The 26,939-nt window shown below is 39.4% G+C and overlaps 1 protein-coding gene across 3 annotated transcripts in view; it reads right to left on the bottom strand.

The window, feature by feature from the left end:
* Positions 1-26,939, bottom strand: part of GPD2 (glycerol-3-phosphate dehydrogenase 2) — a 155,030-nt gene that overhangs the window by 10,472 nt on the left and 117,619 nt on the right. For all 3 annotated transcript variants that reach the window (XM_041721819.1, XM_041721817.1, XM_041721818.1), the window contains exons 7-13: positions 23,364-23,528; positions 22,267-22,411; positions 16,167-16,360; positions 4,870-5,004; positions 4,450-4,625; positions 3,777-3,908; positions 2,715-2,873 (exon numbers count right to left, since the gene is read on the bottom strand). In XM_041721819.1, coding sequence (XP_041577753.1) covers positions 2,715-2,873; positions 3,777-3,908; positions 4,450-4,625; positions 4,870-5,004; positions 16,167-16,360; positions 22,267-22,411; positions 23,364-23,528 — 1,106 coding nt within the window. The remainder of the gene's footprint in view (positions 1-2,714; positions 2,874-3,776; positions 3,909-4,449; positions 4,626-4,869; positions 5,005-16,166; positions 16,361-22,266; positions 22,412-23,363; positions 23,529-26,939) is intronic.

Below are 26,939 nucleotides of genomic sequence, written 5' to 3'. Positions count from 1 at the left end.
TATAGAAACAAAGCAGATCATGTCCTCTCCTTTGGAAAGCTTATTTCCTGGATGAGAGGCAGATAACAAACAAACAAACCACCAAAAACATGGTATATCAAATGGGAATAGACACCAAAAAGAAAAACGAAGTAGGGAGAGGGATAGAAAATGACATCAAGATGGGTAGGTGGTGCCTTTCATTCAAAGCAGGTAAGGAAGGCCTTTTTCTTTTTTTCTTTTTTCTTTTTTTTTTTTAAGATTTTATTTATTTATTTGACACAGAGAAAGAGAGAAAGCTACAAGCAGGGGAAGCAGCAGAAGGAGCAGGAGAAGCAGGTTCCCCACTAAGCAGGGAAACCCAATGTGGGACTCTGTCCCAGGACCCCAGCATCATGACCTGAGCTGAAGGCAAATGCTCAGCCAACTGAGCCACTCAGGTGCCTCAAGAAAGGCCGCTTTATAGTAGAGACCAGTAGGAAGAGAAGGGTTGGCCACAAGGGTATCTAGGAAAGAACGTTCCAGGCAGAGAAATCCGCAGGGCTTAAATAAGGAAAAGCAACTCAACTCATGGGGAGTGAATGAATGGGAAGTCCAGAGAGATCAGAGAGGTGGTGGCCATATCAGGAAGACCTTGTAAATCACCGTAATGAGTTTGGCTTTACATGGAGTAAAAGAGAGCGTGCTTCAGCAAAGAAATTGTTAATTTTCAGTCCTCATCCTACTGGTCTATTATCATTTGATGCAGTAGATTGCTTTTCTTTTCTTGAAATATTTTCTTCCTTTCCTTCTAGGCCACAACTCTCTCTTCAGTGTTTTTACACTTTCTCGAACCTCACTAGCTATTACTTTCCTTTTCTCAGGGAGGCTTCCTTACCTACCCAACTTTTAGACTCTGGAGAGATCCAGGGCTGTGTCTGAACAACTTGCTGTTATCTAACTACACAAACTCCCTAGATGAGCTCATCCAGCGTGATGGCTTAAATACCAACTCAAATGTATATCTTTAGTTCAGACCTCCCCTCTGAACTTCATGTGGACTGACATATACAATGATCTGGCTGAGGTTTTAATAGAATCATTTAAGTTGTTAAAGTAAGGACCCTGTTTCGTGGGAGGGAAGCTTTTATAATAAACCATGAAAGAAATGCTGGTAGCTGGAAACAGGGTGATAGCAGCTGAATGTGTTAAGAAGGGGGCTGAACTCAAGCTATTATTTGAAGAGAAATATGATACAGTTTGCTGATGGATTCAGATCAAGTATGATACTAAGATTTAGGTCTAAAGAACCAAAAGGTGGAATTGCTATTTTTTATATGGATTGGTTAGTAGTGGTGGTGGTGGTGGTGGTGGTGGTGATGGTGGTGGTGGTGGTGGTGGTTTGGGGGAGGTGGGAAGAGACCCAAAAGATATGGTGTTGTGGACTGAACTTTTCCACCCAAAATCCCTATGTTGAAGTCCCTAACCACCAATGTGATGGTATTTGGAGATGGGGCTTTGGGGAGGTAATTAGGTTTAGGCATGTTTTGAGAATGGGGTCCCCTTTTCCCCTCTCTCTATTCCATGTGAGGACACAGCAAGAAGACAGCTCTCTGAAAGCCAGGAAGAGCACTCTTGCCAGAAACCAACCATTCTGGCACTCTAATCTCAAGCTTCTAGCCTCTGGAATTGAGAGAAATAAATGCCTATTGTTTAAGTCACCTAATCTGTGGTATTCTCTAATAGCAGCCTGAGTAGATTAAGGCAAATAGTGTTCCAGAAAGTAGTTGGAGAAGGAGGGAGGAATCAACTGTGTCAATGCCACTAACTAAAACTCCAAGGAGGACCAAGAACTGACAAGTATATTGAGCAACGGGGAAGTCAATGATGAGCGTGATTGGAGATACTATAGCGAAGTAGTAAAAATGAGCTTAAATGGAATGGGTTCAGGAAAGACAAGGAGGGGTGAGGGAAGGGGAGTAGGAACTGAACCAATGAGCACAGAAAGTATTTTTTTGTATAAACACAGGAAAATGTCTCTGCATATTATGGTTTGGTTTAATTAAAAATCACAATAACCTTCTATTTCTTACAAGCCCAGGGCTGTACATGTAGGCATCTGAGCATCATTGGCTTTCTTTTTTCAATTTGGATATAAATATAAAATTCCAAATGACACAAATCAATAAGTATTTAGCGGTCAGGCAATAAAACCACTATTTCCTACCAAAGGCAAATTTGCGGAAGTGTGAATTTCACTACTGAATATGTCCTAAAAGTGAAAACCAGGAAAGGTTCTACCCACAATCATTATTATCCTACTTTTTCAGGAATTATGACCACAAATTTAAGAGTATTTTTCTATAAGGGATTTTCCAGAAACAACCAAAAAATTTTGAAGCCAGAATATCTTTTCAGTTTCCTAAGACCTAATAAGATTAAACACACCCCCCAACACAGAAACTGGCAAGAAATCTAAAGTTCCCACTGAAAAACTATTCTAGCCTCTACTACCAGACCAAGACATGGCCTGTTTATAATAGAAACTCTGGTTTTAAAGACTTCTTTACGATACTTTTTTTTTTTTTTTTTTTTTAAGATTTTATTTGAAAGAGAGAGAGTACAAGAGAGGGAGAAGTAGGATCCCCTGGTCATGAGGGAGCCTGATGCAGGGTTGCATTCCAGGACCCTGAGATCATGACCTGAGCCAAAGGCAGATGCTAAACCAACTGAGCCACCCAGGTGCCCCACAATACCTCTTTTTTATAATCATCCCAGTTCAGCTCTTTGGCCATCAGTTCAACAATCCTGGGTAGGGCTTCCTCTGCTGCCTGGACGTTTAAGAAGGCCAGGCGAGTACGCCGTGAAATCATATCTACTGCTGTGCAGGCATACTCCTTAATCCCATATTTCACCTGAGTTTAAATTAAAACAAAATCATTAGTGTAGGCCTTTTCTTATAAAGAAGAAATAAAATTTCACTTAAAAAAATTCACACTTTAGGAAAAGTGACATTGTTCTTTATACACTCTGGTTCTCTAGTAGGCACAAGACAAATAATGACATCATACAAGTTCCCCGTCTGCCTGCCAAAGGAGGTTTATAAATTGGGACAAAATGGAAAAGAGCTGATGTCTTCTTCCTCCGTTGACCCTGGCACAAACATGCAAACCGCATCTCATTTACCATCCACAGTAATCACTTACCTCTTTGCTTATATATAATATGGATGTTAATTTACATAGCCAAGTAGGAAAAGAACAAGTATTAAAAAGTATGACCTCATCTCTTTAAGCTGTCCAGAGTTTTCTGTCTCAGAGTACCCAGATGACAGAAGGCTTGCAGTCAATCAACAAGCAAATGCTTATTGGACACTCGTGCTTTAAAGTACAATGAATCATAAATAAATATAAAGCATGGTCTCTGGCTTCACACTGAGAAACCAAGCTTCAATCTTTGGGAAGTTAAGTGCCAAATCAAGATATGTCATCAGCCAGCATGTGAGTGCTAGCAAATAGAAAAGTTACAAATTCACAAAAGAAGCAAACAACTGTGAAGTCACAAGACTTGGGACAGCTCTGTGGAGGAGGAAGAAATACATATTTTCTATTAATATCATTACCATTGTCAGTATCACTTCAGAATTAACATTTAAACTTGTAAATGAAGGGATGTGGGTTGGGCAGACACTTTGCTAAACATTTTGGCTGGCAAAAAACATAGCTACATGTAATTTTTAAAGAAGGTGGGATAAGTGAACAGGTAGGTGAATAGCATCCCATGGCAGACAGGAAATTCCCACGTAGCCATTCACATACCTCTGCTTCAATGTATGGGAATTCTGACACAAGACGTACTCCAACGATGGGCCACCTTTTGCCAGTTACACTTGCCATTTTGGCCACCTCAAAAGCCTTGTCACCATAGGTGGCGGCAAGATGCTGCGCCACCTAGGAAAACAAAATTGTATTAGGCAGGTACTTTGAATATCAATACCTTCTAGGCAGGAAGCAGAAAATGCACATGCTTGTCCTGTCAGTTTTTCATAGCCCGTAACTAATAGTTCCAGGAGGGTATTAGATTTTGATTTTGTGGGAGGAAACCACTTGGGCTCTGAATGCTTAGGCCAGCACTAACTCTGCCACGCATGTATCACTGTATCCGTGACTGATGAAGCTTCGGCTTCACTCTGCTCCCAATATCATTTCTGAAGAACAGCCCTCCTTACACTCACGACAGAAAGAATGTGGAATGATGCTCTGTCTGCGGAGAACAAACCAAACCAACCCAAATAGAAACTAGTGTGTGCATTGCTTTTTAGGCAAATGAAGAAAAGTATGATCAGCTTTTTTTCCTGAGTTCATTTCCACAGCATGCAGACAGAAAGGAACCCAGCAAAAAGGAAATTCTAAACCAGGAAGGCCTCCTGGTTGCCAACTCTGTTAGTGGCAATAGTGAGATGAGGTGAAGAGTAGGATGACGCACACCCACCTCACTTTCAAGCCCATAATCCTGGACAAGCCTAATGTAGAGGGTGGGGCTCCAATCCTTCCCCCCTTGCAGGAAGAGCCCAACTGTTCTGCTTGGTCCTGCTTTCAGATTGTGAGTCTTGATGGCAGCATTTATGGTGTCTTCTGCCATGGATCGATACGTTGTCCACTTTCCACCTACAAATAATTGATAAATAATTCACTAGGTAACTACCCCTTATTTTCCTTATAATTACCCACTTGCCAACTTATTCATAACAAAATTCACCTGTTGCTTACAATAAGTATGGTGAAGCAATGTGTAAGACTTAACTCGGAATCATAAAAAACCTCCCCGTTCATTAGCACCGAGAACGATTCTGGTGTGACAGTTTATCTCAGGTCCTAAAGCACACCCAAAACACAAGGTAATATCCCATACCTGCTATAGTGATGAGGCCACTCTCACTGATATCCACGACATGATTTCGGGAGATGGACTGAGTGTCTGCAGACTTGGGATCTGTAACAAGGGGACGAATACCACTCCATGCTGCCAGGACGTCCCCTCTTCTCACTGCCCAGAGTCAATGGTAAGGGTTAAGAGATTACCAAAGATATCTCAACAAAACTATGAAATAGCTAATAAGCAGGAGAGAATTCAATAAAAGGAACACATCAATATGCACTTTGAAAGAGAGATGAAGCCCTTAAGTATAACAATGAAGGGAGTGGGTAAGTACCACAAAAACGTATTCTATTGCAAAGATAATCTCCGCCGTAAAAAAACAAATAACCTGAAAATCACTGACACTGATTCCTATCAAAAGAGGAAACAAAAGAAACACAAGTTAGCAGCCTTCAGCTGGAAGGATCTGGAATAGCTGAAAGGAACAACAACAAAGTAGAAACAAAACAAAGACAAACCAATAGATGTGTGACTTGTTATATTTCCTCCTAAAATATATCTAGCTAGCTCATCTCAGGTAAGACAAAGGTCCTTACTAAGCAAACAAGCCTGAAACAGAATATTTTCTCCCCTCATCAATGCTACCTTCTTTTTGAGCATTTATAGTAGGCCTAAGCTTGTCAAAACACTTGACATACACATTTCAACTCATTTAATCTCACAATGATGTACAGCATCAGTTACTACTATTCTCACCATAGAAATGAGGAAAAAAAAAAAAAAAAAAAACCTGAGAAAGTTTAACCAACTAGCCCAAAGCAAACATCTTATAAATGGTAGAAGAGCATCAGAACCAATTCTTTCTCATTATAAAGATCATATTCTTAACCACTAAATGTATGCTCTTTCAACTCTTGACAAATATCTTTTTTTTTCTCTCACCCCATTATCTTTGTAGCTGCCAGGAAAGTAGGCATACTGGCTCCTCCCAGTTTAGGCACACCACATTTCTATTATAGTGTATGGAAGGTCTTTGAATATTCAAGATCCCATGAAATTCCTCTTATACCCTCTGTCAGAATACAATTACCTCTCTATACCAAGATTTTGTGGAGTTTATAACAGAATTAGACAGTTTTGCATAGCACTCATTACTGACCTAAAAATGGCTAAAGAGAGTAGACTAGTTCAGGGTGTACCAAAAGGGGCAAGGGCAAGACCCAAGGGCAGTTTTATGCATCTACTCTTCTTCTTCTTCTTTTTTTTTTTTTTTTAAGATTTTATTTATTTATTTGAGAGAGAGAAAGAGATAGCAACAAAGCTAGTGAGAAAGAGCACAAGCAGGGAGGCGAGGGAGAAGCAGACTCCCCACTGAGGAGGGAGCCCGATTTGGGGCTCGATCCCAGGGCCCTGCCATGACCCAAGCTGAAGGCAGATGCTAAACCAACCGAGCCACTCACACACACCCAGAATCTATTTTTTATCTAGGTCAGATTCAGGAATGGCTTAGCCCTTCCTGAATGGCTTAGCCCTTTCCTTCTCCACTCTCCACAACAAAAATCTGACTACATGTACCAACCCAAGAACTGCCAAATGATGTAGACAACGAGGAGGTGGATGCTTACCTGGTCCTCCTGCACTTACTTTCATAGACCAGTTAATCTCTCCCTGGATAAGAGAGAAGTGCAAGTTTGCTTTGACCATGACATGGGATCAGGTGTTACCTCCTGCATCTTATTCCCAGCCAGGACCCTCACGGATGAAAAGCTGACTGTCTTTAAAACATCAAGACAATGGGAAAGCTGGATTGCAGAAGGATAAGCTCAAAGTGCATTAAAGATCTATACACCAAAGCTAAAACTAGAAAACATTTAGAAAAAAATATAGGGGAAAATCTACATGACATTGGGTCTGGCAGTGATTCCTTGTATATGATATCAAAGGCACAAAAGACTACAAAAGAAAAAAAAATGAAATGCACTTCTCAAAATTAAAAACTTTTGTGCATCAAAACACATTACCAGCAGAGTGAAAAGGCAACCCATGTAATAGGAAAAAATATTTGTAAATTATATCTCTGACAAGGAGCTAGAACCCAAAATACATAAGAACTCTTGAAACGCAATAACTAAAAAAGACAACCTGATCGAAAAATGGGCAAAGGATTTTAAAAGATACTCTCCAAAGAAGATATGCAAATGGCCTATAAGCAAATAAAATAATGTTCAATATCATTAACCATTAAAAAATGCAAATGAAAACCACAATGAGATACACCTTCATATCCATTAGGATGACTATTAAAAAAAGTTAAAAAGCAGAAAATAGCAAATGTTGGTGAGGATGTGGAAAAATTGGGATAGCCTTGTGTGCTGCTAATGGGAAAGTAAAATGATGCAGCCACTATGGATGAGTGTATGGCAGTTCTCCAAAAAAATTCAATGCAGGATTACCATATATCTAGCAATGACAATTCTGGGTACACGCACAAGCCCCAAAGAATTGAAAGCGTGGAAAATCTGTACTTCCCATGTTCATAGCAGCATCATCCATAACAATCAAAATATGGAAGTAACCCAAGTGACCACCAATAGATGAATGGATAAACAACATGTGGCATATCCATAAAATGGAATATCATTCAGCTTTGAAAAATAAGGAAATTTTGACACATGCTACCTTAAAGACATTAATTCATTCACAAGGGGACAAATATTGTATGGTTCCACTTATATGTATACCTAGAGTAGATACATTCATAGAGACAGTAAGCATAGTGATTGCCAGGGTGTAGGGGGGTTGCGTATGGGATGTTAGTGTTTAATGGGTGCAGAATTGGGGAGGATAAAAAAGATCTGGAGATGGATAGTGGTTATAGTTGCACAAAAATATGAATATATGTAATGCTACAGAGCTGTACACTTAAACATGGTTAAAATGACAAAATGATAAAAATCCTAATTTTAAAAGAATCAAGACAAAAGGAAAAATTAACATTTTTCAAGTCTTAGAAAATTAAGGAAATATTTTACATATCACACATAAATATCAGGACCCTTACCAGCCCGTACCATGCCTAGACTTAGTTCAAATTAAAAGATCTCATTCAGGGGAGCAGTTTTGTGAGTAGAGGAGAGTGTGGGTTTCAGATCCCCTCAATCTTTGGTAGTGTGCTCTTGTACAGTGAATCCCCTATATTTCCACACAGAACCACCTGAAAAGTATCTAGAAAATATCTGGCAGACTCTATGGAAAGAGTCACAAAGACTCCTTGAAATGACTGGAATAGTCCAAAAAATTTTTTTTAGGTGCCTAACCAAGCACAGGGGAGAGACCCTCAAAACAAATTATACTGAATGACAGATAATGCCTCCATCTTGATCTCAAATGAAAAAAAAAAAAAAAGATTTCTGATAAAGATAATTTTATCTAAGGTAAATTTAGCATATTTTAATTTAGCTCCTTGAGGGCCACAATCTTAGCCAGAATACACGTGTACAGTGGTGTTCAATCAAATCCAGATCTAAACACTGCCTCAGAAACAAAGGGAAAGGAAACATCATAAGCTGGTGCAGATAGCCGAAGGCTTCCAGTCTTGTTAACTAGAGACCTAAGGGAGTTTCAATGCTGAGTTTCCATTTCTAAATTTGCTCCTCTTAATTAGGTTTAATCCTGATAGTTTCCATGGAATGAGGGTTACTTCTAGTTTCATGCAATTCCACAAAAGTCTTGTGAAACGTCAACACAAATCATGCAATGTTTTAATCTTTACAAAAAACCTAACTAGGAAATTACCACAATTTTCCATTAGAGTTCAAATAGCCCTCTGAGTCAAAAATAAAACTTAGCCAACCACATAGAACGTCATTGTGGTCACCACAAAGTCTGCAGAGTGTGTCTGTGAAATTCCTTAGGTAGCCACATTGATCAGGAATTTGGCTTCAACTCTTAAAGCCCGCTGACTGATTTTAAAATTATTTGATGGAAAATTAGACTCTCTAGAGGAAATCTGAAGCATATGCAAATTGTTTCTGTGGCAAATGCTTTACCTTTTCTGGTATAACATGCAGAAAAACACATCTGCAAAACTGTGCTGTCTAAAACAAAAAGACCAAACTAAAATATTTGAGGTTTCCATTCATAGAAGAATATTCAATAAAACATTATGTATATTGATATCATTTTCGCCCCTTACTCTTGAAATTGATACTCAAAAAAAGAAAACCTTACCGAGAAGAGTTTATAGTGTGTTAGAAACCTTAATTTATTTTATATTTTAGCATTCAGCTCTTCAACCCCAGAATGGTGTCAGATTAATGCTGGAATTAAATTTATTTAAAAAGATACATGTCAGGATAATCAAATTCTAAATCATATTTAAAATATGAATCAGTCTTTATGGGCTGCAGGAGTTTTGTATTATTAGACCAGAGGGGGTTGGATCAGGTTACCTATCGGTTTTCTCACAACCTTAAGATTTAAAGATTTTTGTGGATTCTTCAAAATGCTATTTCCTACTGAGGGATGAAGTGCTTGTACCTCTCCACCACTGGAATTAAGTAATGACGGGTCAGAGCCATAGGCATAATCTATGTCCATAGGGCAGAGCAGAGCTAAACACAGAAAACATGAATTCTAACCTCTTGTATAAAAGACAGCAACTAACTGAACTAACATGTTTCCCTCCTTATCACCTATTCACCCACAGTGGAAACCTTGCACACTGTTAAACAAACCCTAATTAAAGTTCTTTGAAGAAAGAGATTCAAAAGCAGTAGACAGAAGAGAGAATCATTAAATTATCTTTTAATTCTGCCTGAAACTGCTGCAGCCACATGGGCTGGTAATAACCCGACGATGAAGCCAACTTGGAGGGTGAAAGAGTGAAGAGAAATAAGGACCGTGTACCTTAGACATTGCAGAATCACTGAATTTATCACTTGTTGAATGTCCTTAAATCTGGAGGGTGTTTTTTTTTTTTTTTACAAGATAATACACTTATTTTACATAACAAAAAATACAAATTCAATGACTCTCTAAAAGAGTATTTCCTTCTCTAAAAGTGTCCATAAAAGCACCTAGATTTCAGAGAGCAGCACTGCTGCCTAGACTTTTCTGCAGTGCTGCAAACACTGTCTCCACACTCTCTGATTCACTTGCCACGAGTCGCACGTGCCTATTAAGCACTTGAAATGTGGTTCATGTGACTGAGGAACTGAATTTCAAATTTTATTTTAATTTTAACTAATTAAAAATTAAATAGCCACACAATATGCACATGCACAGGCTACGATATTACCCAAGTCAGCTCTAGAATAAAAATCCCCAAGTAATAGATCTTACACTTTTCCTGGTAGATCATGAAGCTGGGTACTCCCACCATGGCCCCCTTCCCCACATGTCTAAGCATCCTTCTAGTGAAACTTCACTGTATTTCCTTTGCTCGTGAGAGTACAATCTGCTATAAATAGCATGCTTTCCTCCAGATACCAACTGTCCTAACATGTTCCATATTTATCATTTCGAAGTGTCTTCCTCTCCCACTAATCTCATGAGTTCAAAGAAACAAAGGTATTTTTACTAAATTCAGTACTCAGAAACACTAAATTAAGTACTAACTTTTACTAACTTAATACTAAAGTCTTTACTAAACTAAGTACTACCCTCAAGTTCTTATCCAGAAATCATTTCTGTCATTCAGGTTGTAGCCAAGAGTAGGTAGTGGACATCATCTACTTTAAATTCTCCAAAGTATAACATGTGTGAAGAAAATCACTCAAGTCAAGGCTTTTATGCTTCAGAGCTCAAAAATTCATCTTGATCTTTCTGGTTCTCTTACTGCTGAGATAGCTAAACCAGATTTCATTACTGTTTCATTTCTCTCACCATGTTCGAAGTCTTTAGCAATGTCAGCTCTAATACCTCTCAACACCCCAAATACCACATTAAGGAGGGGTCATGTATAGTGATCAATTAATATTAAGTAGCATATTAAAACATTCTCTAAACTTTTTTGTATCAAACAAGGAGAACAGTTGGCGTTATAAAATCAAGAGCAAAAATATTTAGGCCTCTGAGCCAATATCCCAGGCTTTATATAAATTATCTAATGACGATATATTTAAACAATTGTATATTCTCTTTTAACATAAATAATTGCTTTAATAAAACAAGAGGACAGGAAACAACACTACTTTGGGAGCTGAGAAAAGTCCTCAATAAACACCATTTATTAGAACGACTCACCCAGATGGCACCCGGTTGACTGTTCAAGTGCCAAATGCCCAGATGTTAAAAAACCCAAGTGAGCACCTCCACAGTGTGTAAAAGTACTTGGCAATATTTTCAAAAAGATGATCCTTTTACCATTATGTTTAAGGACTATTTTTGTTGCGATCACAATAAATAACTCATTCAGGTTTTAGTGTATGTAATATATAAAGAGTAAAATATAAAGAATAAAGTTGAATGGACATTTTTTACAGCTGGTTGAAAAGACTAAGTGCTGGGTAATTGTTTCAAATTATAATGAATATTTTATTCTTAAAACCTTGGCAAGACAAGTGTTTGTTTTAAAAATTAACAGAAAATGAAGCCCACAGGAAGTGACAATTAAGAGCTAAATGTGCGGTTTTGCTTCACATGAGTTATTTAGCCATACGTTTTGGGGTGTTCTTTCTCATGTTTGCCACTTTCAAAAAAAATCAATAAAAAGCATGTGAAAATATCTAAATGAACACAGGGGAAATAGTGTCAGAAATCAATACTTCTCTACCAGCATGTTTAACCTGCTGAAATGAAGTGTTAATCACAGAAATAAGATACCATATTACATTTATAAACTAATGAAACTAGAAAAAGCAAAGCGTGTGACACTATAATTAAACAGCTGGAAGACATCCAAGTCTGTGTAAGTTGATAACCCTGGTACAATCTCTGGCAGTGAAAAGGCAGGTCTGCAGTGAGTTGATATGGCCAGCTCGGTTGTTAATTGAATAACAGGCAATCTATAAACACTACTAATTGCATATGTGAAAACCTGTGTACAACTCAAGACGCTGCCTAGAGAAGCACTCCAGAAAAACTACATGGATAAAGCACTCGGCAAATCTTCTGTCTCTCTCAATCCCTTTAAGTCCTAGCTTAGTTTCACCACTGCATCCTTCTGATTAACCTCTATACAGCAGACTTAATGATACATTTTTTAAAAGATCATTTTTCTTCCTAACCTGATACACATGACACAACTATCAATTACCCATTTCAGAAAAGAACAAACAAGTAATCTAGGAAATTCAGCCTGTGAATGGAAAGCTTTCTAAATCGTAAAAGAAGACATGGTCTTATTCCCAACAGGCAAAATGCTTTTCAGAATTGTTCCGGCGCATTTTGCAGAAGTGTGGCAGCTGCTGAGAACAGCGTGGAGTGTTAAGATTTGACACTTTTTTTTTTTTTCTTCCTTAAGGATATAGCCATTTCAGGAGGTTCAAAAACTGTTGTCAGAATTTTACTTATTCATCCATTTAATAAATCCTTTTAAAATGATTATGTCAACCCTGGTGAATGTAAAACATTTCCAAACTCTTGCTCTAGGACCTAAACAAACTTTATTTTTTAAAACCTGTACAGAAGACTGCTAGGCCCCAGGGATTAGTTATCAGATATGAAACCTCCTCTAGTTTAACATTCAAATCCAGTAAGGCCAGTCCTGAGAGAGCAAAGGTCATTATCATTCTGCAAGTGTCTAGCAGCTTCCAGGAAATGAATTGAGAGACTTAATCCACTCCCTGGTGGATATAATATCACATCATAAAACCTGGAACTACCAGTCAGAGTACTATGTGGTACTTAGAAGCACAAGTATTGCAGCTAGACTGACTCATCCTCATCATGGCTCCTCATCATGGCTTCAACACCATCAAAATATGGCCAAGAAGCTTAAAGTCATGGGTTTCAGTGTCTATAAAGTGGGAACTTCAAAATATACCTGGTAAGTTTATCACGAGAATCCAAAGAGATAATATAGGCAATATGCTCAGTAGAGTGTCTAGCCTAAAAAGTGCTCAGTAATTGTAGACTTAAAAAAAAAAGCATGTATTACCCATCAGAGACAAATGGAAAGATTAAAAGATGTGCAGCACCGGCCTACAGTCAAAGAACTGAGGAGGGCCTGGGCTGAGTTTCTCTCTACACCTCACCACCACAGTGGAAAAGAAATCGAGTTACGCCAAAATTACTTGGGAAAAAATATTAATTTAAACGTCTCCACTTTAAGATATAGACATAGAGTAGCAAACTGCATCCTCTTCCAAGACTAAGGGTAACTCCTTCAAATATGAGGCCTTTGGTCAATCAGAAAAACAAATGACACACACATGCACAAAAACCAACCTATAAGGAATCATTGTTAGTTAATTGCTTTAAAAAGAACAAGTTAGTAAGTAGAAAACATGTGATAGATGGTGTGCACAGGGAAATTAATGAAGTATATGAAAGAGCTGTCACCTCTGCTTTTACCCCAGATATTCGCTACGCAGAGAACTCTTATTTTTTTAAGATTTTATTTATTATTTGTTAGAGAGAGAGAGAGCACACAAGTGGGGGGGGGGGGGTGGCAGGACAAAGGGAGAGGGAGAAGCAGGCTCCAGGGAGCCCAACGTGGTGCTCCACCCCAGGACCCTGGGATCATAATCTGAGCAGAAGGCAGGCACCCAATCTACTGAGCCACCCAGGCACCTTACTACCCAGAGAATTCTTAATCTCAAGAGTCCTCGGACTATTAGGAGAAAGGCCTGACTTACAGTGTTTAGATATCAATTTCAGCCACTTTTACCCCAAACTGGCCAAAAAACTGTCAGTTTTACCAACTAACCTAACTACCAAAAGGGATGTTAATTGACAAGACTTTTATAGACCAACCGAGTCCCCACAGGTATTGCTAGGTCTTCTCTGCGTTCACAGACAGAATAAAAGTGAGGAAGGCGTGTGGGCTTCAGTCTCTACAGCAGCCAAGGCTCAGTTCACCGGTGGAAATCCCCACCTACGACATGGGCACAGCGGCCTTTTGGAACCTACACCTGTTTCCAGCACATCCAGCCTCTCGGCACATGTAAGAATCAGATTTCTCATCTTACTGCATTTGAACTTTAAGATTTTGGAAACTGTCAACATAGAGCTCTCTGCTCTCAAATTAATTTTATTTCTTGCTCCAACAATCTAAACTTCCTGCTCGCAGGGCCTGATATAAACCACTTTTAACAAATATCATATGCAGGGAAATGTGAAATGAGGCAGGATTTATTAACAATAATCAATACACTAAAATACAATCATATCCAGATGAAACTCCTCCTAGATATTGAAAGGAAAAAAAAAGTATCCAGCTAAAATTGCATTGTATTTTGAGTATTTAAATATGGATATTAAATAAGGTATGACCATTTCCCAAATAACCATGAGTGTATGCATGTGAGAGACAGAGTAAACATTAGCCACACAGAACTCAGTCATACGTAGTCAATACATTTGTACCATTAATGTACACACCCAAAGAGACTTTACTCAAAATGAAATTACATCCATTACTTGAAATCAGAAGAAGCTAAAACTATATAATATGGATCATTCAACTAAACTAGGAGAGTCTTCTGAACCATTTTTTTTAAAATGCAGTTTGTTTTGTTTGTTTGCAAATGTGTGATCACAAGATGACAAAAAAATCCTTTAGGGAAGAAGGATTCATAGATTTTAGTGAGTCACATCAAGAAGAAAATTGTGTCTCTGCATGTCCTCCACTCAAGCCAAAATTATAGAAGATTCCTGATATAAATAGATGAAGACTATTTTTCAAAAATCTTAAAACTTCTATCTTAATATAGAAAGATTTTCAAACTGCTACCAGCATCCAAAACCCCAAAAGTACCTATTAGTAATTCTTTTTAATTCAAAACAATAATGAGTGGCATACCAGATAGACAACAAGCTTGGTAGCTAAATACAGAATCCTTACCCTCAAGGAGCGCCAAGTGAGACTATAGCTTAGACTCTTACCTACAATACAACGTGATATACTAAAGAACATTCAATGGAAGTACAAAGGATGGGTGGTTTCTGAAGTGGAAATGGCACTTTGTCAAAATGAGAACTTGGGAGGAAAGGGCAACCCAGAGCAAGGCTTCATCCTAAACAATGCATGAGGTTTAAAATGAATGAACTGATTTGGAAATGCAAGATTATAAAATGCACAGAAGTGGAGAAGTGGAATATAAACCGGTAAAGACAAGTTGGGATGAGCCTTGGAGTGCATGCGAGATAGTTTAGAATTTCTCTTAAAGTCAATGAGGAGACAGACATCCAAGGGATATTCTTGAGCAAGGAAGTGATCATGAGAATTGTGTTTTAGAAAGACGGTCCTGATAGAAGCATCATACTGGGATGAAGGGTACAGGGGCTTGACTGCCAGAAGCCAGTAAGAAGGCCAGTGTAACTGCTCAAGCGAGAAGGGACACAGGTGTGACCATGACAATGAAATGAAAGGGAATTTCCATGATACTTCAGAGTGAGCATGGGTAGCAAGTGGACTGGATGTAGCAAGAGAAGGATCACCAAGGATGAGCATGTCATTTCTAGCCTGGGTGAGTGGATGGTGACACAGTAGGAGATACAGAAGGATAATGTTGGGAAACTTCTGAAACTAGCCAGGGTAAAAAATATTTGTTATATATGCACAGGGGAGAAAATACTATGACATCTCAACTAAAAGTAAAGTATGCCCCAGTTAGCAAGGAAAAGACTTAAACTTTAGCTTTTTCAATTTAAAAAAGCATACTTATCCTTCTTAGATAAATCCATGCTCTAACACTCTACTTTTCATATTGTAGAGCTCATTAAGCTTCTTAGATTATATATCTCCATCCTCTCATTTCTTTGATTAATTGTTTCCTGTGGATATCCTGTATCTGTAAGCCAGGATACAGGTTCCTAAACTCTAGAAACAAAATCGTGATGCAGACATTTCATTCTCTTCTCAGAGAGCATGTGTGTTTGGAGCTCATGTACGGCTCATGTACAGCCATTAGAAACTATCAGAAAAGAACTGAATGAGTTTCATGTAAACACAGAAAGGTGGGGGGGAGAAAAGCGACTTCTTCCCATCGTGTGCTAATTTGGTCCCCATAAATCTTCCAGAAGAAGTGGTCACCAGAGAAGAGTTTGAGCAGGCCAGGTGTGAAGAGGAGTCAGACTGGCAATGTGGCAGTTACCAGTAAGAGCTGGGATGGGCTGGAGGGTATAAAAGAAGGGAAACAAACTCAAGGGAATGCATAAGTTACCTTCAACATCACAACTCAGGTAGTTACGCACTTCATTCAAAATGAAATTGATATCTTCTTCCGAAGGAATGGGATGGTGTGTCACATCAGTTGGCGTGTCGGTAGTGCCAGCTATTGTCATCTTTTGCCAGGGTAAGAAGAAAATAACTCGCCCATCACTGGTTGCTGGGTCGAGAAGTCCCATGCTCTCTGGGCTGATGTAAAAAGAAGGGTTATATATTTCTGAAATTAGCAGAAGTTTAATCCTTAATCTGCATTCTAAAAACTACTTTATTCACTAATTCTCATATAAGCACACGAGAAACACATGAACTTTTCCTTTTACTTGCCAATACTCTACCCTAGAAATTCCTAAAAGAAAAAAAAATAATTTTGGTAATGAAAAAGAATGGAGCAAGTGTGATAATATAAAATTGACAGAAGAACCAGTCCTCTCCATCTCAACAATGCCAGGTTAATTAAGAAAGTGGACTTCACCTTCCAATTGTTTGGAGTTTTATATTCCTTGGACCATTTACATCAGATAATGTCAGTGGGCTAAATGTCTCTAATTCCTTTTATGATGGTCAATTAAGGAAGGCTCTTCAACCATTTTTCAAGTCTATGAAAAGTATTTTCCTGGGACATTTGACATTTGGCACATCTTTCAGCGTAAGGTCTCAGAAGTACATGAGAAAAGCAAAGGGTCTAAGTTTCTAGAAACTAAAATGTAATCAAAAAGTTCTTTGCTCCTTTGTAACTAGATGGACTTATAGCACTTCACCAAATATGAGATTTCTTACTTTATTTCAATTTTATAGAAACCTCAAGAAATGCATCAATGAGAAAAGGGCTCAGTTTTCTCCAATTACCTCAACAACAATGTATCATGACAAGGTCAAAAAGGAGAGGGATATCCTAGCAATGACAATCTTTAAACAGATATAAGAGGCTAAGTCAAGATTCCTATTAAGTCAAGGTTCAAGGATGCCTCTTTGGACCGATTACATAAAATCTTTAAAAATATCAGTCAATATTTTTCACTAAACACATGCTTAATATTCTAAAACCAAAGTTTAAAAAACATTTGAAATAATAGGCAACTACATATACATATTAACAAAATCTGTCCAATTGTATTATTAAATCAGAAGAAGCTACTGTCTTAATGCATCCATTAACCATTCAAAGAAATTTGGAGAAATTGATAAGGGGTGGGAGGAATCTTGAAGTGTTATGTTCTAATAGTCCCTACTAATCCTCATTGACTGACATCTCATAGTAAGCCAATGTTAAAGGTATTCTCAGCTTCTGCTAATGATATTTCTTAAGTAAAAAACACAATTCCACTTGGTTTGAATAAATTTCAACAAGTCTCTCCCATACTCACAAATTTTAAAGGGCAGTCAACTGCCTTGTTTATCATTCCCTTGAAAAAATGTTTTAAAAAGAACTCCTATTGATTCAAATGTGTAAGGATGAGAGACTAATAGTTGCTTAAAACTAAACCAAAATAAATATTTTATGAAAGAGAAATCTACGGGACCCTGGCTGGCTCAGTCAGTAGAGCATATATGACTTCTTGACCTTGGGGTCGTGAGTCAAACCTCACGTTGGGCATACAGCTTACTTAAAATAATAAAATTTTTTAAAAAACAAAAATCTACAAAATAACTTGTTAAAAAAAGAAAGAAAAAAAGAAACCTACAGCCAGCTTAGCTAATGTATCTTCTTTATGTAAACCACAAGGAATATGAGTCTTTCTTCGCAAAGATCCATCAGTCCCATGAAATGGTGCCATTTCTACACATCCTTCGTATAAAGAAATCACTGTCTACAGCACACTTGAGAGACACAGAGAAAGTGGGCCACAGCTCCATTTAGCATATGCAAAAAGCACTACAGAAGTGTGTCAACCATTTAAGCCTTCAGCGAAGATCTCGTCTTCTCTCAGGGTTACTTAAGGAAAGTAATTTTACTTTCATCTTTATATACTGAAAACTGTAAGTATAGAATATTTTATATTTCTTCTTTGTGTTCATCCTAAGACTCTCAAAAGAAAAATCTTAAAATAAACTAGTTAATTATGTATTTTGTAAGCAACTGATTTGATCCTGGGTTAATATGCCCTTACGTGACATCAGTCATCTTGGGACTGGGAATTAACTCATTCAGAGTTCAAGCTTTGAATATGATAAATAGTAGCATGTTGAAACAAAAGGAGAAATTCCATATCTATCCTAATATTTAAGGAACCCACTATATATTGGTGTATTTTATATATGATCATTTTATGGGCCAGATATCCTATGATTTGTTTAAATAACTCAATAAACCTGATAAACTTTAGCATAAGATTATAATATTCAACGACCTAGACATGAAATGTTATTAGAAAAGCACAACTACTGAATCCTTTAAAACCGTTCAATGCAATAAAAGCAGTTTAAAGGGTGAAGGTGATGGTTACCAACACACACATAACTGGAACCTGTAGAGAATCAACTGCTTAAGCGAAGACATATGTGTCAAACATAAAATTAACAAGCACAGAGGGAAGACAAAGCTACTAATGAATGGTATAAAAATTTAAGAACCCACTTGGAAATACCTTTCATCAGTTCTAAATTACCTAATTCATACTCTCCCCTAGGGAAAAGTTTGTTTTCTTATGAAGGATTAATTCTGCAAGGTCACACACTAAAGTTTGAAAGTGGGTATCAACTACAGTGATGGTATAACAGTATAGGGAGGTTTGGGTCTTTTTTCAATATGTACGAGTCACTTGACATCAGAAAGCAAAGCTTGCTGCTAATTTATGTGTGTGTCTAGGATTAAACATACTGGACATTTTTCTCATACAGACCACTGCCTTACTGAAGTACTCTTATTTAAACTGAAATCAATTTACTGTTAACTACTTATCAATCAGGGTTAGAGCTAACAATATGCACACAGTAATACCAAAAAAAAAAAAAAAAAATGACCTCTTGCCAGTGGTAAAAAGCTTCCATAGGTTGAAGGAGGAGATGATTAGTTTCACATCTTTTAGTCATTTGTCGCATTGTTGCTTCTTTCGAAAGCATCTAGGCCCAACTCTGATGAAAATTGCAGATTTGTTCTTAATATCAACTAAAGAGTACCTTTAAAAATGAATGATTTCTATGTGCTGGGTTTTCTGAAATTAAAATTATCCTAGCGGGAAAGCTGCTACCGTGGCACATGTAAATTAGGGTCACACAAGCTTAATAAATGACATGAGGATACTCCAAAAGTAACACTCCAAGATATACACATGGTCCTTGCTCCACATTTTAGCAGCCTACAATCAACAAATCAGTGCCTCCTGAACTCACTGCATCTCTAAAGTGATCAGGTTCTGGTGGAAATGTTAGGCCCTAAGGTATCATCAGCCAGTTCAGAGGGAAGTCCCCAGAAGGTCTGACCCATCCCCGACAACCCAATCCAACCCTTGAGCCATAACTGAGAGTGACTGACTAACTGATGAACCCAGAGAGCCATGTCAATCTGACCCCACCCAAGACAGCGCATTGATAGGGAGAGCAAAACCATCCTCTGAGATGCCTTAAGGTCAGTGTTAAAAGAGGGAATCAACCCTTAATCCAGGCCACAGTTCCAAACCGAGGGGCTCATCTCCAACAGACCCTGAATAGGAACTGGGCTGCAAACCACTCCTCTAAGGTTTCTGACAGGATGTAAAGTGGTTATAGTTCAGGGTGCTAAAAATGGAGACATTAATTTCTCCCAAAGTAGCATGAGATCACATACTGGATCTCCAGCAAACCCAGCTGTAATGAACATTTTCAAGATTTATGGGAGGGGCTCTGAAGCTAATGACAAATTGGGGGATTAAGAAAGGTATTCTGTTTCGAAAATATTACATCCAGGTAACATATGTTTATATTTCTTTAAAGACACTCAAGTGTTATTAGCATATTATATAATACGGAACTATATGTGTAGCATGACCTCTTTCATGTAAAATCTGTAAAAGGATAGACAATTGTGCAAGTATAAACACAATTATGGAAGGAATCATAAAGAACTAGTTTTGATTACCAGAGAAGAACTGAAGTGAGGGGATAAAATGGGTGGCATGAGGAAGGATAAAGATAAGAAGAGAGAGACTCTCACTTTTCATATTGTAGCTTTCTATTTTCTATAGCAATTACTTTTATTTTTGTATACATGGGTTATCTGAGCAATAAAATGAAGAATCATATTTTGTTTTCATATTTTAACTTCTCTATATTAATGCCTTAGAGGTGTTACAATAAATTTTGACTTAAAAAAAAAGGAACGATCTCAATTTGGGCAAGTTACCACAAAGAAGTTAGTAGGATTCATTCAAAAAATACTTAACTGGCCACTATATGTGACAGACACTTCATGAAGAGTAGCCAACAAAATGGATACAAAGTAATCAACTGATCATTGTCAAATTGTATACAAATTAGGTACTATCATGAGATAAGGGACCAGAAGCTGAGAGAAGTAGCTTGTCAAGGTCACGCAGTCAGCAAGAGGTAAGTGATGAACACCAAGTTCCACACCAAGGTATCACTTTCATTTACCCTCCATCTCCCCATCTTCATGACGGGTAAACTAAGGTTTCCAGAATAAAATGGCCTGTCCCAAATGATGTCATTACTAAGTGGAAAAATTAACATAGAGTCTTCTGATATCACGGGACGATAGTGAAGAAAACATGAAACATAACACACAAGAGATTATGTTGAATCTACTAAGATCCAAACAAATAGGATAATGTGTGTGTCCATTGTTTAAGTATCATATCTATCGTCTAAAAGATATTTAAAAAGGCAAACTCCCCCAAAAACCACACGAACTAGTTGGCCTTGCATATGTTTAATCCAATACAAAATAAATGAATATAATTATGAATGGAACTATTGTTGAAAACTTCCCTATATATGAGAAACAGCTGCATATTTACATATACTTCTTTCCATTTAACTGAACTCTGGTTAGCAGTTTTTAAAACTCTATTAAGTACCACTCTGAACATTTTCATTATTAAGCCTGAAAACACCTTGATTTCTTCAGTCCTAAGTGAAGATAATAGTGATGGTCTCCTTATTATCAAATATTAAAAGATGTCTGTAACCTTTATGGAAGACTATTAAAATATGGAAAAGAAAACTTTTATCTTAACCCATTACCTAGAAATTATCATCTTTAACTGTTACCCATAATCATGTCACCTAGCAATAATCAATCACCTCTAGTATTTCTATATGCCTGATAGTGTTTAGATCGTACTGCACATATAATCTTGTATCTATGCTAACACTGTATCATTAGTGTTTTGCTAAAATGTAAAAGTTATTTGTAATCACAATTTTTAATGACCGTATAATATTCCTCTATGCAGATATGCCGTAATTTACTTATCCATTCTATTAAGGTCAGGAACTGAAGCAGTTTCTAATATTTCTCAATTACAGATAATATCATAAGAGCTGGAGCACAGATCATTGCTCCATTCAGAATTGCTAGTCTGCCTATCGGATGGGCCTCTGCAGATAAAAACGGTGTCTGTGTTCCATACTCCTGGCATGGACACATGAATCTTTTCCTACAAAAGTCTTGAAATGTTCATTAGAGCTAATCATTATTAATTTCTTAACTAAATCCATCTAAATTTTTTTGATTTGCCAAAATTTTTCAAAATACATAAAATTGAACAATTTAATGAGCCCATCACTCGGCTTAAACAATTTTCAATTAATAGCTCTGCCCGTTTCCCCAGTGACAAATTACCTCCGTTAACACGGTAGATTAGAAATCATATCTGATTTCTACTTGCGGTGATAGTTTTCAAAACAGATTTTAAAAGTGATGAACATAAGAATACGTGCGCCGTCCTCGTTTTCAGATTCTTCGTAAGCAAATGTGAGTATTTTATGAAATCAGTGTGTCAGCGTCTTAATTTAAAATTGCCCTTGCAATTTTAACTTGCGGAATCCACCTTTCGGACCAGAATGAAAATCCCGCAGAACCGCGCCGCGCCCCAGGCGAGCCCCGCCCCCGCCCGGCCCCGCCCCGCCCCAGGTGAGCCCCGCCCCGCCGCGCCCACCTGTAGTAGCCGGGCATCACGATGTGCACGCCGGCGCTCGGCTGGCAGATGGCCGCCGCGTCCCGGTTGTCCATCCTGCGCACCGTGTCTGTGAAGGGGCCCGTGGCGTTGATGACACACTTGGCCCTCACGTCGAACTCCTGCCCTGCGGGAGGAAGTGGCGTCAACCCCGGGCTCCGCCTGTCGGAGGCAGCGGCGGCCGGGGCGCCCGATGGCTCGGGCCCGGGGAGGGCCGGCTCGCAGAGGAGCACGCGACGCTTTCACCCCCGCTCGGTTCTGCGAGGTGCCGGCCCCCGGGTGCCAAACACCGAGGGAATGTGGGACGGGGGACGAGGCCGCCGTGTCCTTGAGACTCAGCTGTGGGCGCAGCGTCCCCGGGAGAGAACACACTCCTCAGAGCTGCTGCTGCGGGGGCGGGAGGGGGGGCGGGGGATGCGGGGGGCGCAGAGGGCCATGGGGGCGCAGGGGGCCGCGGGGGATGTGGGGGTGCGGGGGGCACGAGGGTGCGGGGGATGCGGGGGCACGGGCAGGAGGGCGGCGGGGTGTGCGGAGGGGGCACAGGGGGGCGGGGGAGGCGGGGGTGAAGGGGGGTGCTGCGGGGGCTGTGGGAGCCGCGGGAAAGCGAGTGCACGAGGGCTGCGAGGGCCAGAAGGGCCGCGAGGGCGCGAGGTGATTGAAGCTCTGGCTCCAGGGCCACAGGAGCGGGACACCGAGGAAAATCGAACCCAAGTGGAAGTGATTGACTCCAACGATGTCTAAGTGCACCGCCTGTGTCACTTTGAAACTTGTCACGTTTATTTAATTTTATTAATAACATGTTTTTTGTAAAGAAAATGGAATAGCACATTCATGGCTGTGGGAATTTGGAGGGGCTTTCATTATCATTATCATCAGTATTATTTAACACAAAGGGGAAAAAATTGCCAAGCACCACGAGGGAAAATTTTCACGTTAAGCCAGTCATTGCTGACAATGAGGAATTTAATTAATAGGACTCTGAAATCTGGCTTCAATAAAAGAAGTGACAGAAAAATTATAATGCAGTCCCTAGGCGGCCAGGCAGGATGCTCAGACCCGCTCCCCGTGAGCCCCCGTACCTGTGAGCACGTCCCTGCACCGCGCTCCGCACACCCGCTGCCTCCCCGTGTGCGGCTCTGCCTCCTTGAGCAAGCTCACGACCTCCATGTAATTGGCGGTGGCAGCCCCATACCTGGCAGCAGTGAGGGCAATGGCAAGGTTCATCCGTGCGTCGTTGTGTTGTCCTGCAGCGGGGGAAAGCAGCAGAGGAGGGACAGGAGTCACCTCGAGCCACACACTGGTGGTACAGAAATGTGTCACAACAGATATGTCACGTCGGTCCCTGTCACCCGGAATATACGTGATGGCTGGGCAGCTCTACGGGGCATGCTTTAAAGATACGTGGTCATTCCGGGTCAGGCATTTACCTGCCACTTCACCGAGTGTACTTTGTGTACCGCAAAAAGGGGGGGAAATATATACACACACACACACACACACACACACACACACACACATATCCCTTTCCTACAAGGGCTCACGTCAATTATCTGAAAGTTAAGAAATAAGTAATTATTCTCACAGTTTGGGAACATATGTATATGTCAGACTTTTCCTAATACCGACAACCCGTAAGCACGAAAGTGAAGCAACTCAAAACCTCAGAATATCTGACACCCCAACTGGTGTTGATTAACAATTTTGATGAGTATGTGCTCTATCTAATATTCAAAATCAAGAGCTTAATCTTCCATAGACGATCTCTCAGTATTCTATAAAAGGATTTCTCTTGGTTTGACTTTTGATCAGAGCTTCTTAAAATGTAACACTTTTTTTTAATCACACATAAAAGGTAAGAAATTAAAGCAGGGCAAAATTTAATTAAGAACAATTCCTACCTGTATTGTTAAAGATTTATTGCTGAAAAATCCTAGTTAAAAGAAAACTAAGGGGGAGGTGAAGGGGGGGGGAAGATGATTAATCACTTTAAAATACTGGCATCACTAGAGACGTTTCCTATTTATTATTGCCAGTGGAGTGCACGCTGACCAGGAGAATTACTCTACTTTGCGGGGGCCAGGTTCTCTGTGCCCTGAATAATTAATTACCCGGGGCTAGATGTATTGAATCAGGGTTCAAATTCCCACACACTGGGATCCGTTCCATCAAGATAATACTGATAAAGGGATGAATTTGTAATGGATATTGTTGTTGATTTATGTTGCCAGCATACCAAACATTTAGTATAAATGGTTTATGTAAAGTTTCTTCCTTGTGATTCCATCTGTGCAGGGCCAGAAGCCAGAAGCCCTGCACAGGTAATCTGTTCCAGCTAAAAGGGCAGAGTTATAAAGAGAGAATCAATGACCGAAAATTCTGTCCACCCCGCCCCAGCGAAACATCTTATTCTAAAGCTGCCACATTAATACGATCAGCCAAGAACCTAACCCCCTACATTAAATCCTCTGTCAGTGAAGAACATACATTGAACCTCAACATGCAGAACAAGGGGTTATTTTATCCAGAAACTAAGAATGGAAGTCGGGGGAGAAAGGAAAGCAAACAGCAGGAGTAGCTGAATGAAAGTGGGAAGACTGGCAGCAGTTGGATCAGTTTCAACTCAGCAAGACCCTGAAGTCACCATTAAAATAGTCAGTAGATACATTTAAAGTTAAGTCTGAGAAACCAACTTCTATTAACGGAGGGCTCATTTAACATTGGAATATGCGCCACCACGTTAGGTGCATGCAAACGAACCAAAGAAACTAAGGATTCCATGACAGATCTTTTCTCTAAACTACAGAGATTACACATCTGAACTAAAGAGTGGCCATCCCATCAGATCCTTCTAGTAGATCTATGGACATGACATACGGGTAGTACAAGCCATCCACCAAGTCACGGTTGTGCGGTAGGAAAAATCCACACCCCGTCAGGTGTGCCTTGATTTACACACAGGACAGATCTCTGGAAAGTCACGTGTAAATTAACTATTTTAAATCCTATATGAAGTCACCATTCAAAGGAACCAGGCAGGAATCCTATTTGTTAACTGACAGATTACTTTACCTATTATACAGTCATCTAGTAATAAAACTCTAAGCTTTGAAAATATAAAACCTCTCTCTTAGTGCCTTTTCAAAATATACAATCTCATTGGAGCAGCACTGGTTTAGTGCATCGAGCTCTGTTGCTTCTTCTATACTAAGAAACGCCCCCCTAACTAACTTCCAAATCCCAATACTTTTTAAGGTAAACAAGATTAACTTCAGTTAAAAGTGTGACACGGAAAGCAACTGCTCTGGTCCTTATTTTCCATGCCCACCCTGCTACTCAGCAGCCCCACCTTGACTCGAATCAGCCTGTCACTTACGAATCAGCCTGTCACGTATGAATGAAGGCCTTCATGGTATGATCCTCACCTGCCACAATCCTTCCGCTCCCATTATTCCTACTATCCAAGAGCATCAGATTTTTGCAACTCCCTCAACATTCCTGCCATTTCACACCTTCTTGCCTTTGTACACACCAATTCTTCTGGCTGAAGTATTATTCTGGAAGCTCTGGATAACTCCTATCCACCTCTCAGGATCTGGTTTAAATATCTCCCCTTAAAGTCTTGCCTTACCTGAGTCTCTCCAAGGCAAAGTTGTTCATCCCTTCTGTGAGTCTATATTATAGCTCATGTATGCCTTTTTTATTGGCTTTATAATATTATATTCACTCACGTATCCCTCAACTTAAAAAAATAATGAGCCTTGATTATGACTCACGCGCTGCACACTGCGACAAATGCAGGGAACACACTGGTGAGAGAGATACAGAATGATCTCTGTTCTCCTGGAACTCACTCACCTGCCAGTGGAATCGCTGTATGATTTCCCACCTCATCATCCCAGCCATAGGAAGCCAGGAAGCCTTTCTTGCTCATCTTTTTTTTTTCCCCTTGTCAGTATCAAGCACAGACAGGTATCGAGTAAGTGTTAAGTTTAGCCAAACTCCACTCAGTGAGTTAAATAAACAGGTTCATTTATAATCTCATAGGTTTATGTGAATTTTACATAAATTCATACATTTTTATAGTCTTTATAGATCTATAGTCTTACCTCTGTGGGATGTTTTTTCTGTTAAAAAGATTTCAGCCATCAGTAAGTTGGTGGCAAGAAATTGAGGGAAGCAGAAAAACCCCAGAAATGTGGAAAATCTGACCTTAAACCTAGGCCTGTCCTTATATTTGAGTAAGTGGGGCAGGAGGAGAAATGGTTACAAATGATTCCCTCAGGACTCATCCTACCTATGTCCCCATGCTCCGCAGTGGAGTGCAAACACAGCTATTGTAAGGTCTTAAAAACTGAAGAGTAAGCAATTTGACTTTCCTCTGGGCCCAGGAGCTCACACCTCCACCCAGAAGTCCCCTTCTTTGCAGACATTCAGCTTAATTCATTTATCTCCTCAGATTCTTGGTAGACCTCCTCCCTTACCCGCACTAAATTCACCCTTTACCCTGAGATACCCAGATGCTCTCAGTGTATGCCTCCTGGGAGAGATGGTAAATTTTCACTGTTCGTAACTAAATTCCCTTCCAACCCCCTTTACTGACATTTTGAAAGGTATCTATATGCCTCCTGTAATTTTATGTCTGGAGAAAAAAAGTT

The sequence above is a fragment of the Vulpes lagopus genome, chromosome 11 (assembly GCF_018345385.1).
Source record: "Vulpes lagopus strain Blue_001 chromosome 11, ASM1834538v1, whole genome shotgun sequence".
Taxonomy (NCBI): Eukaryota; Metazoa; Chordata; class Mammalia; order Carnivora; family Canidae; genus Vulpes; species Vulpes lagopus.
Note: the sequence above shows the minus strand (reverse complement) of the source record. Positions and strands in the feature narration are given on the sequence as shown.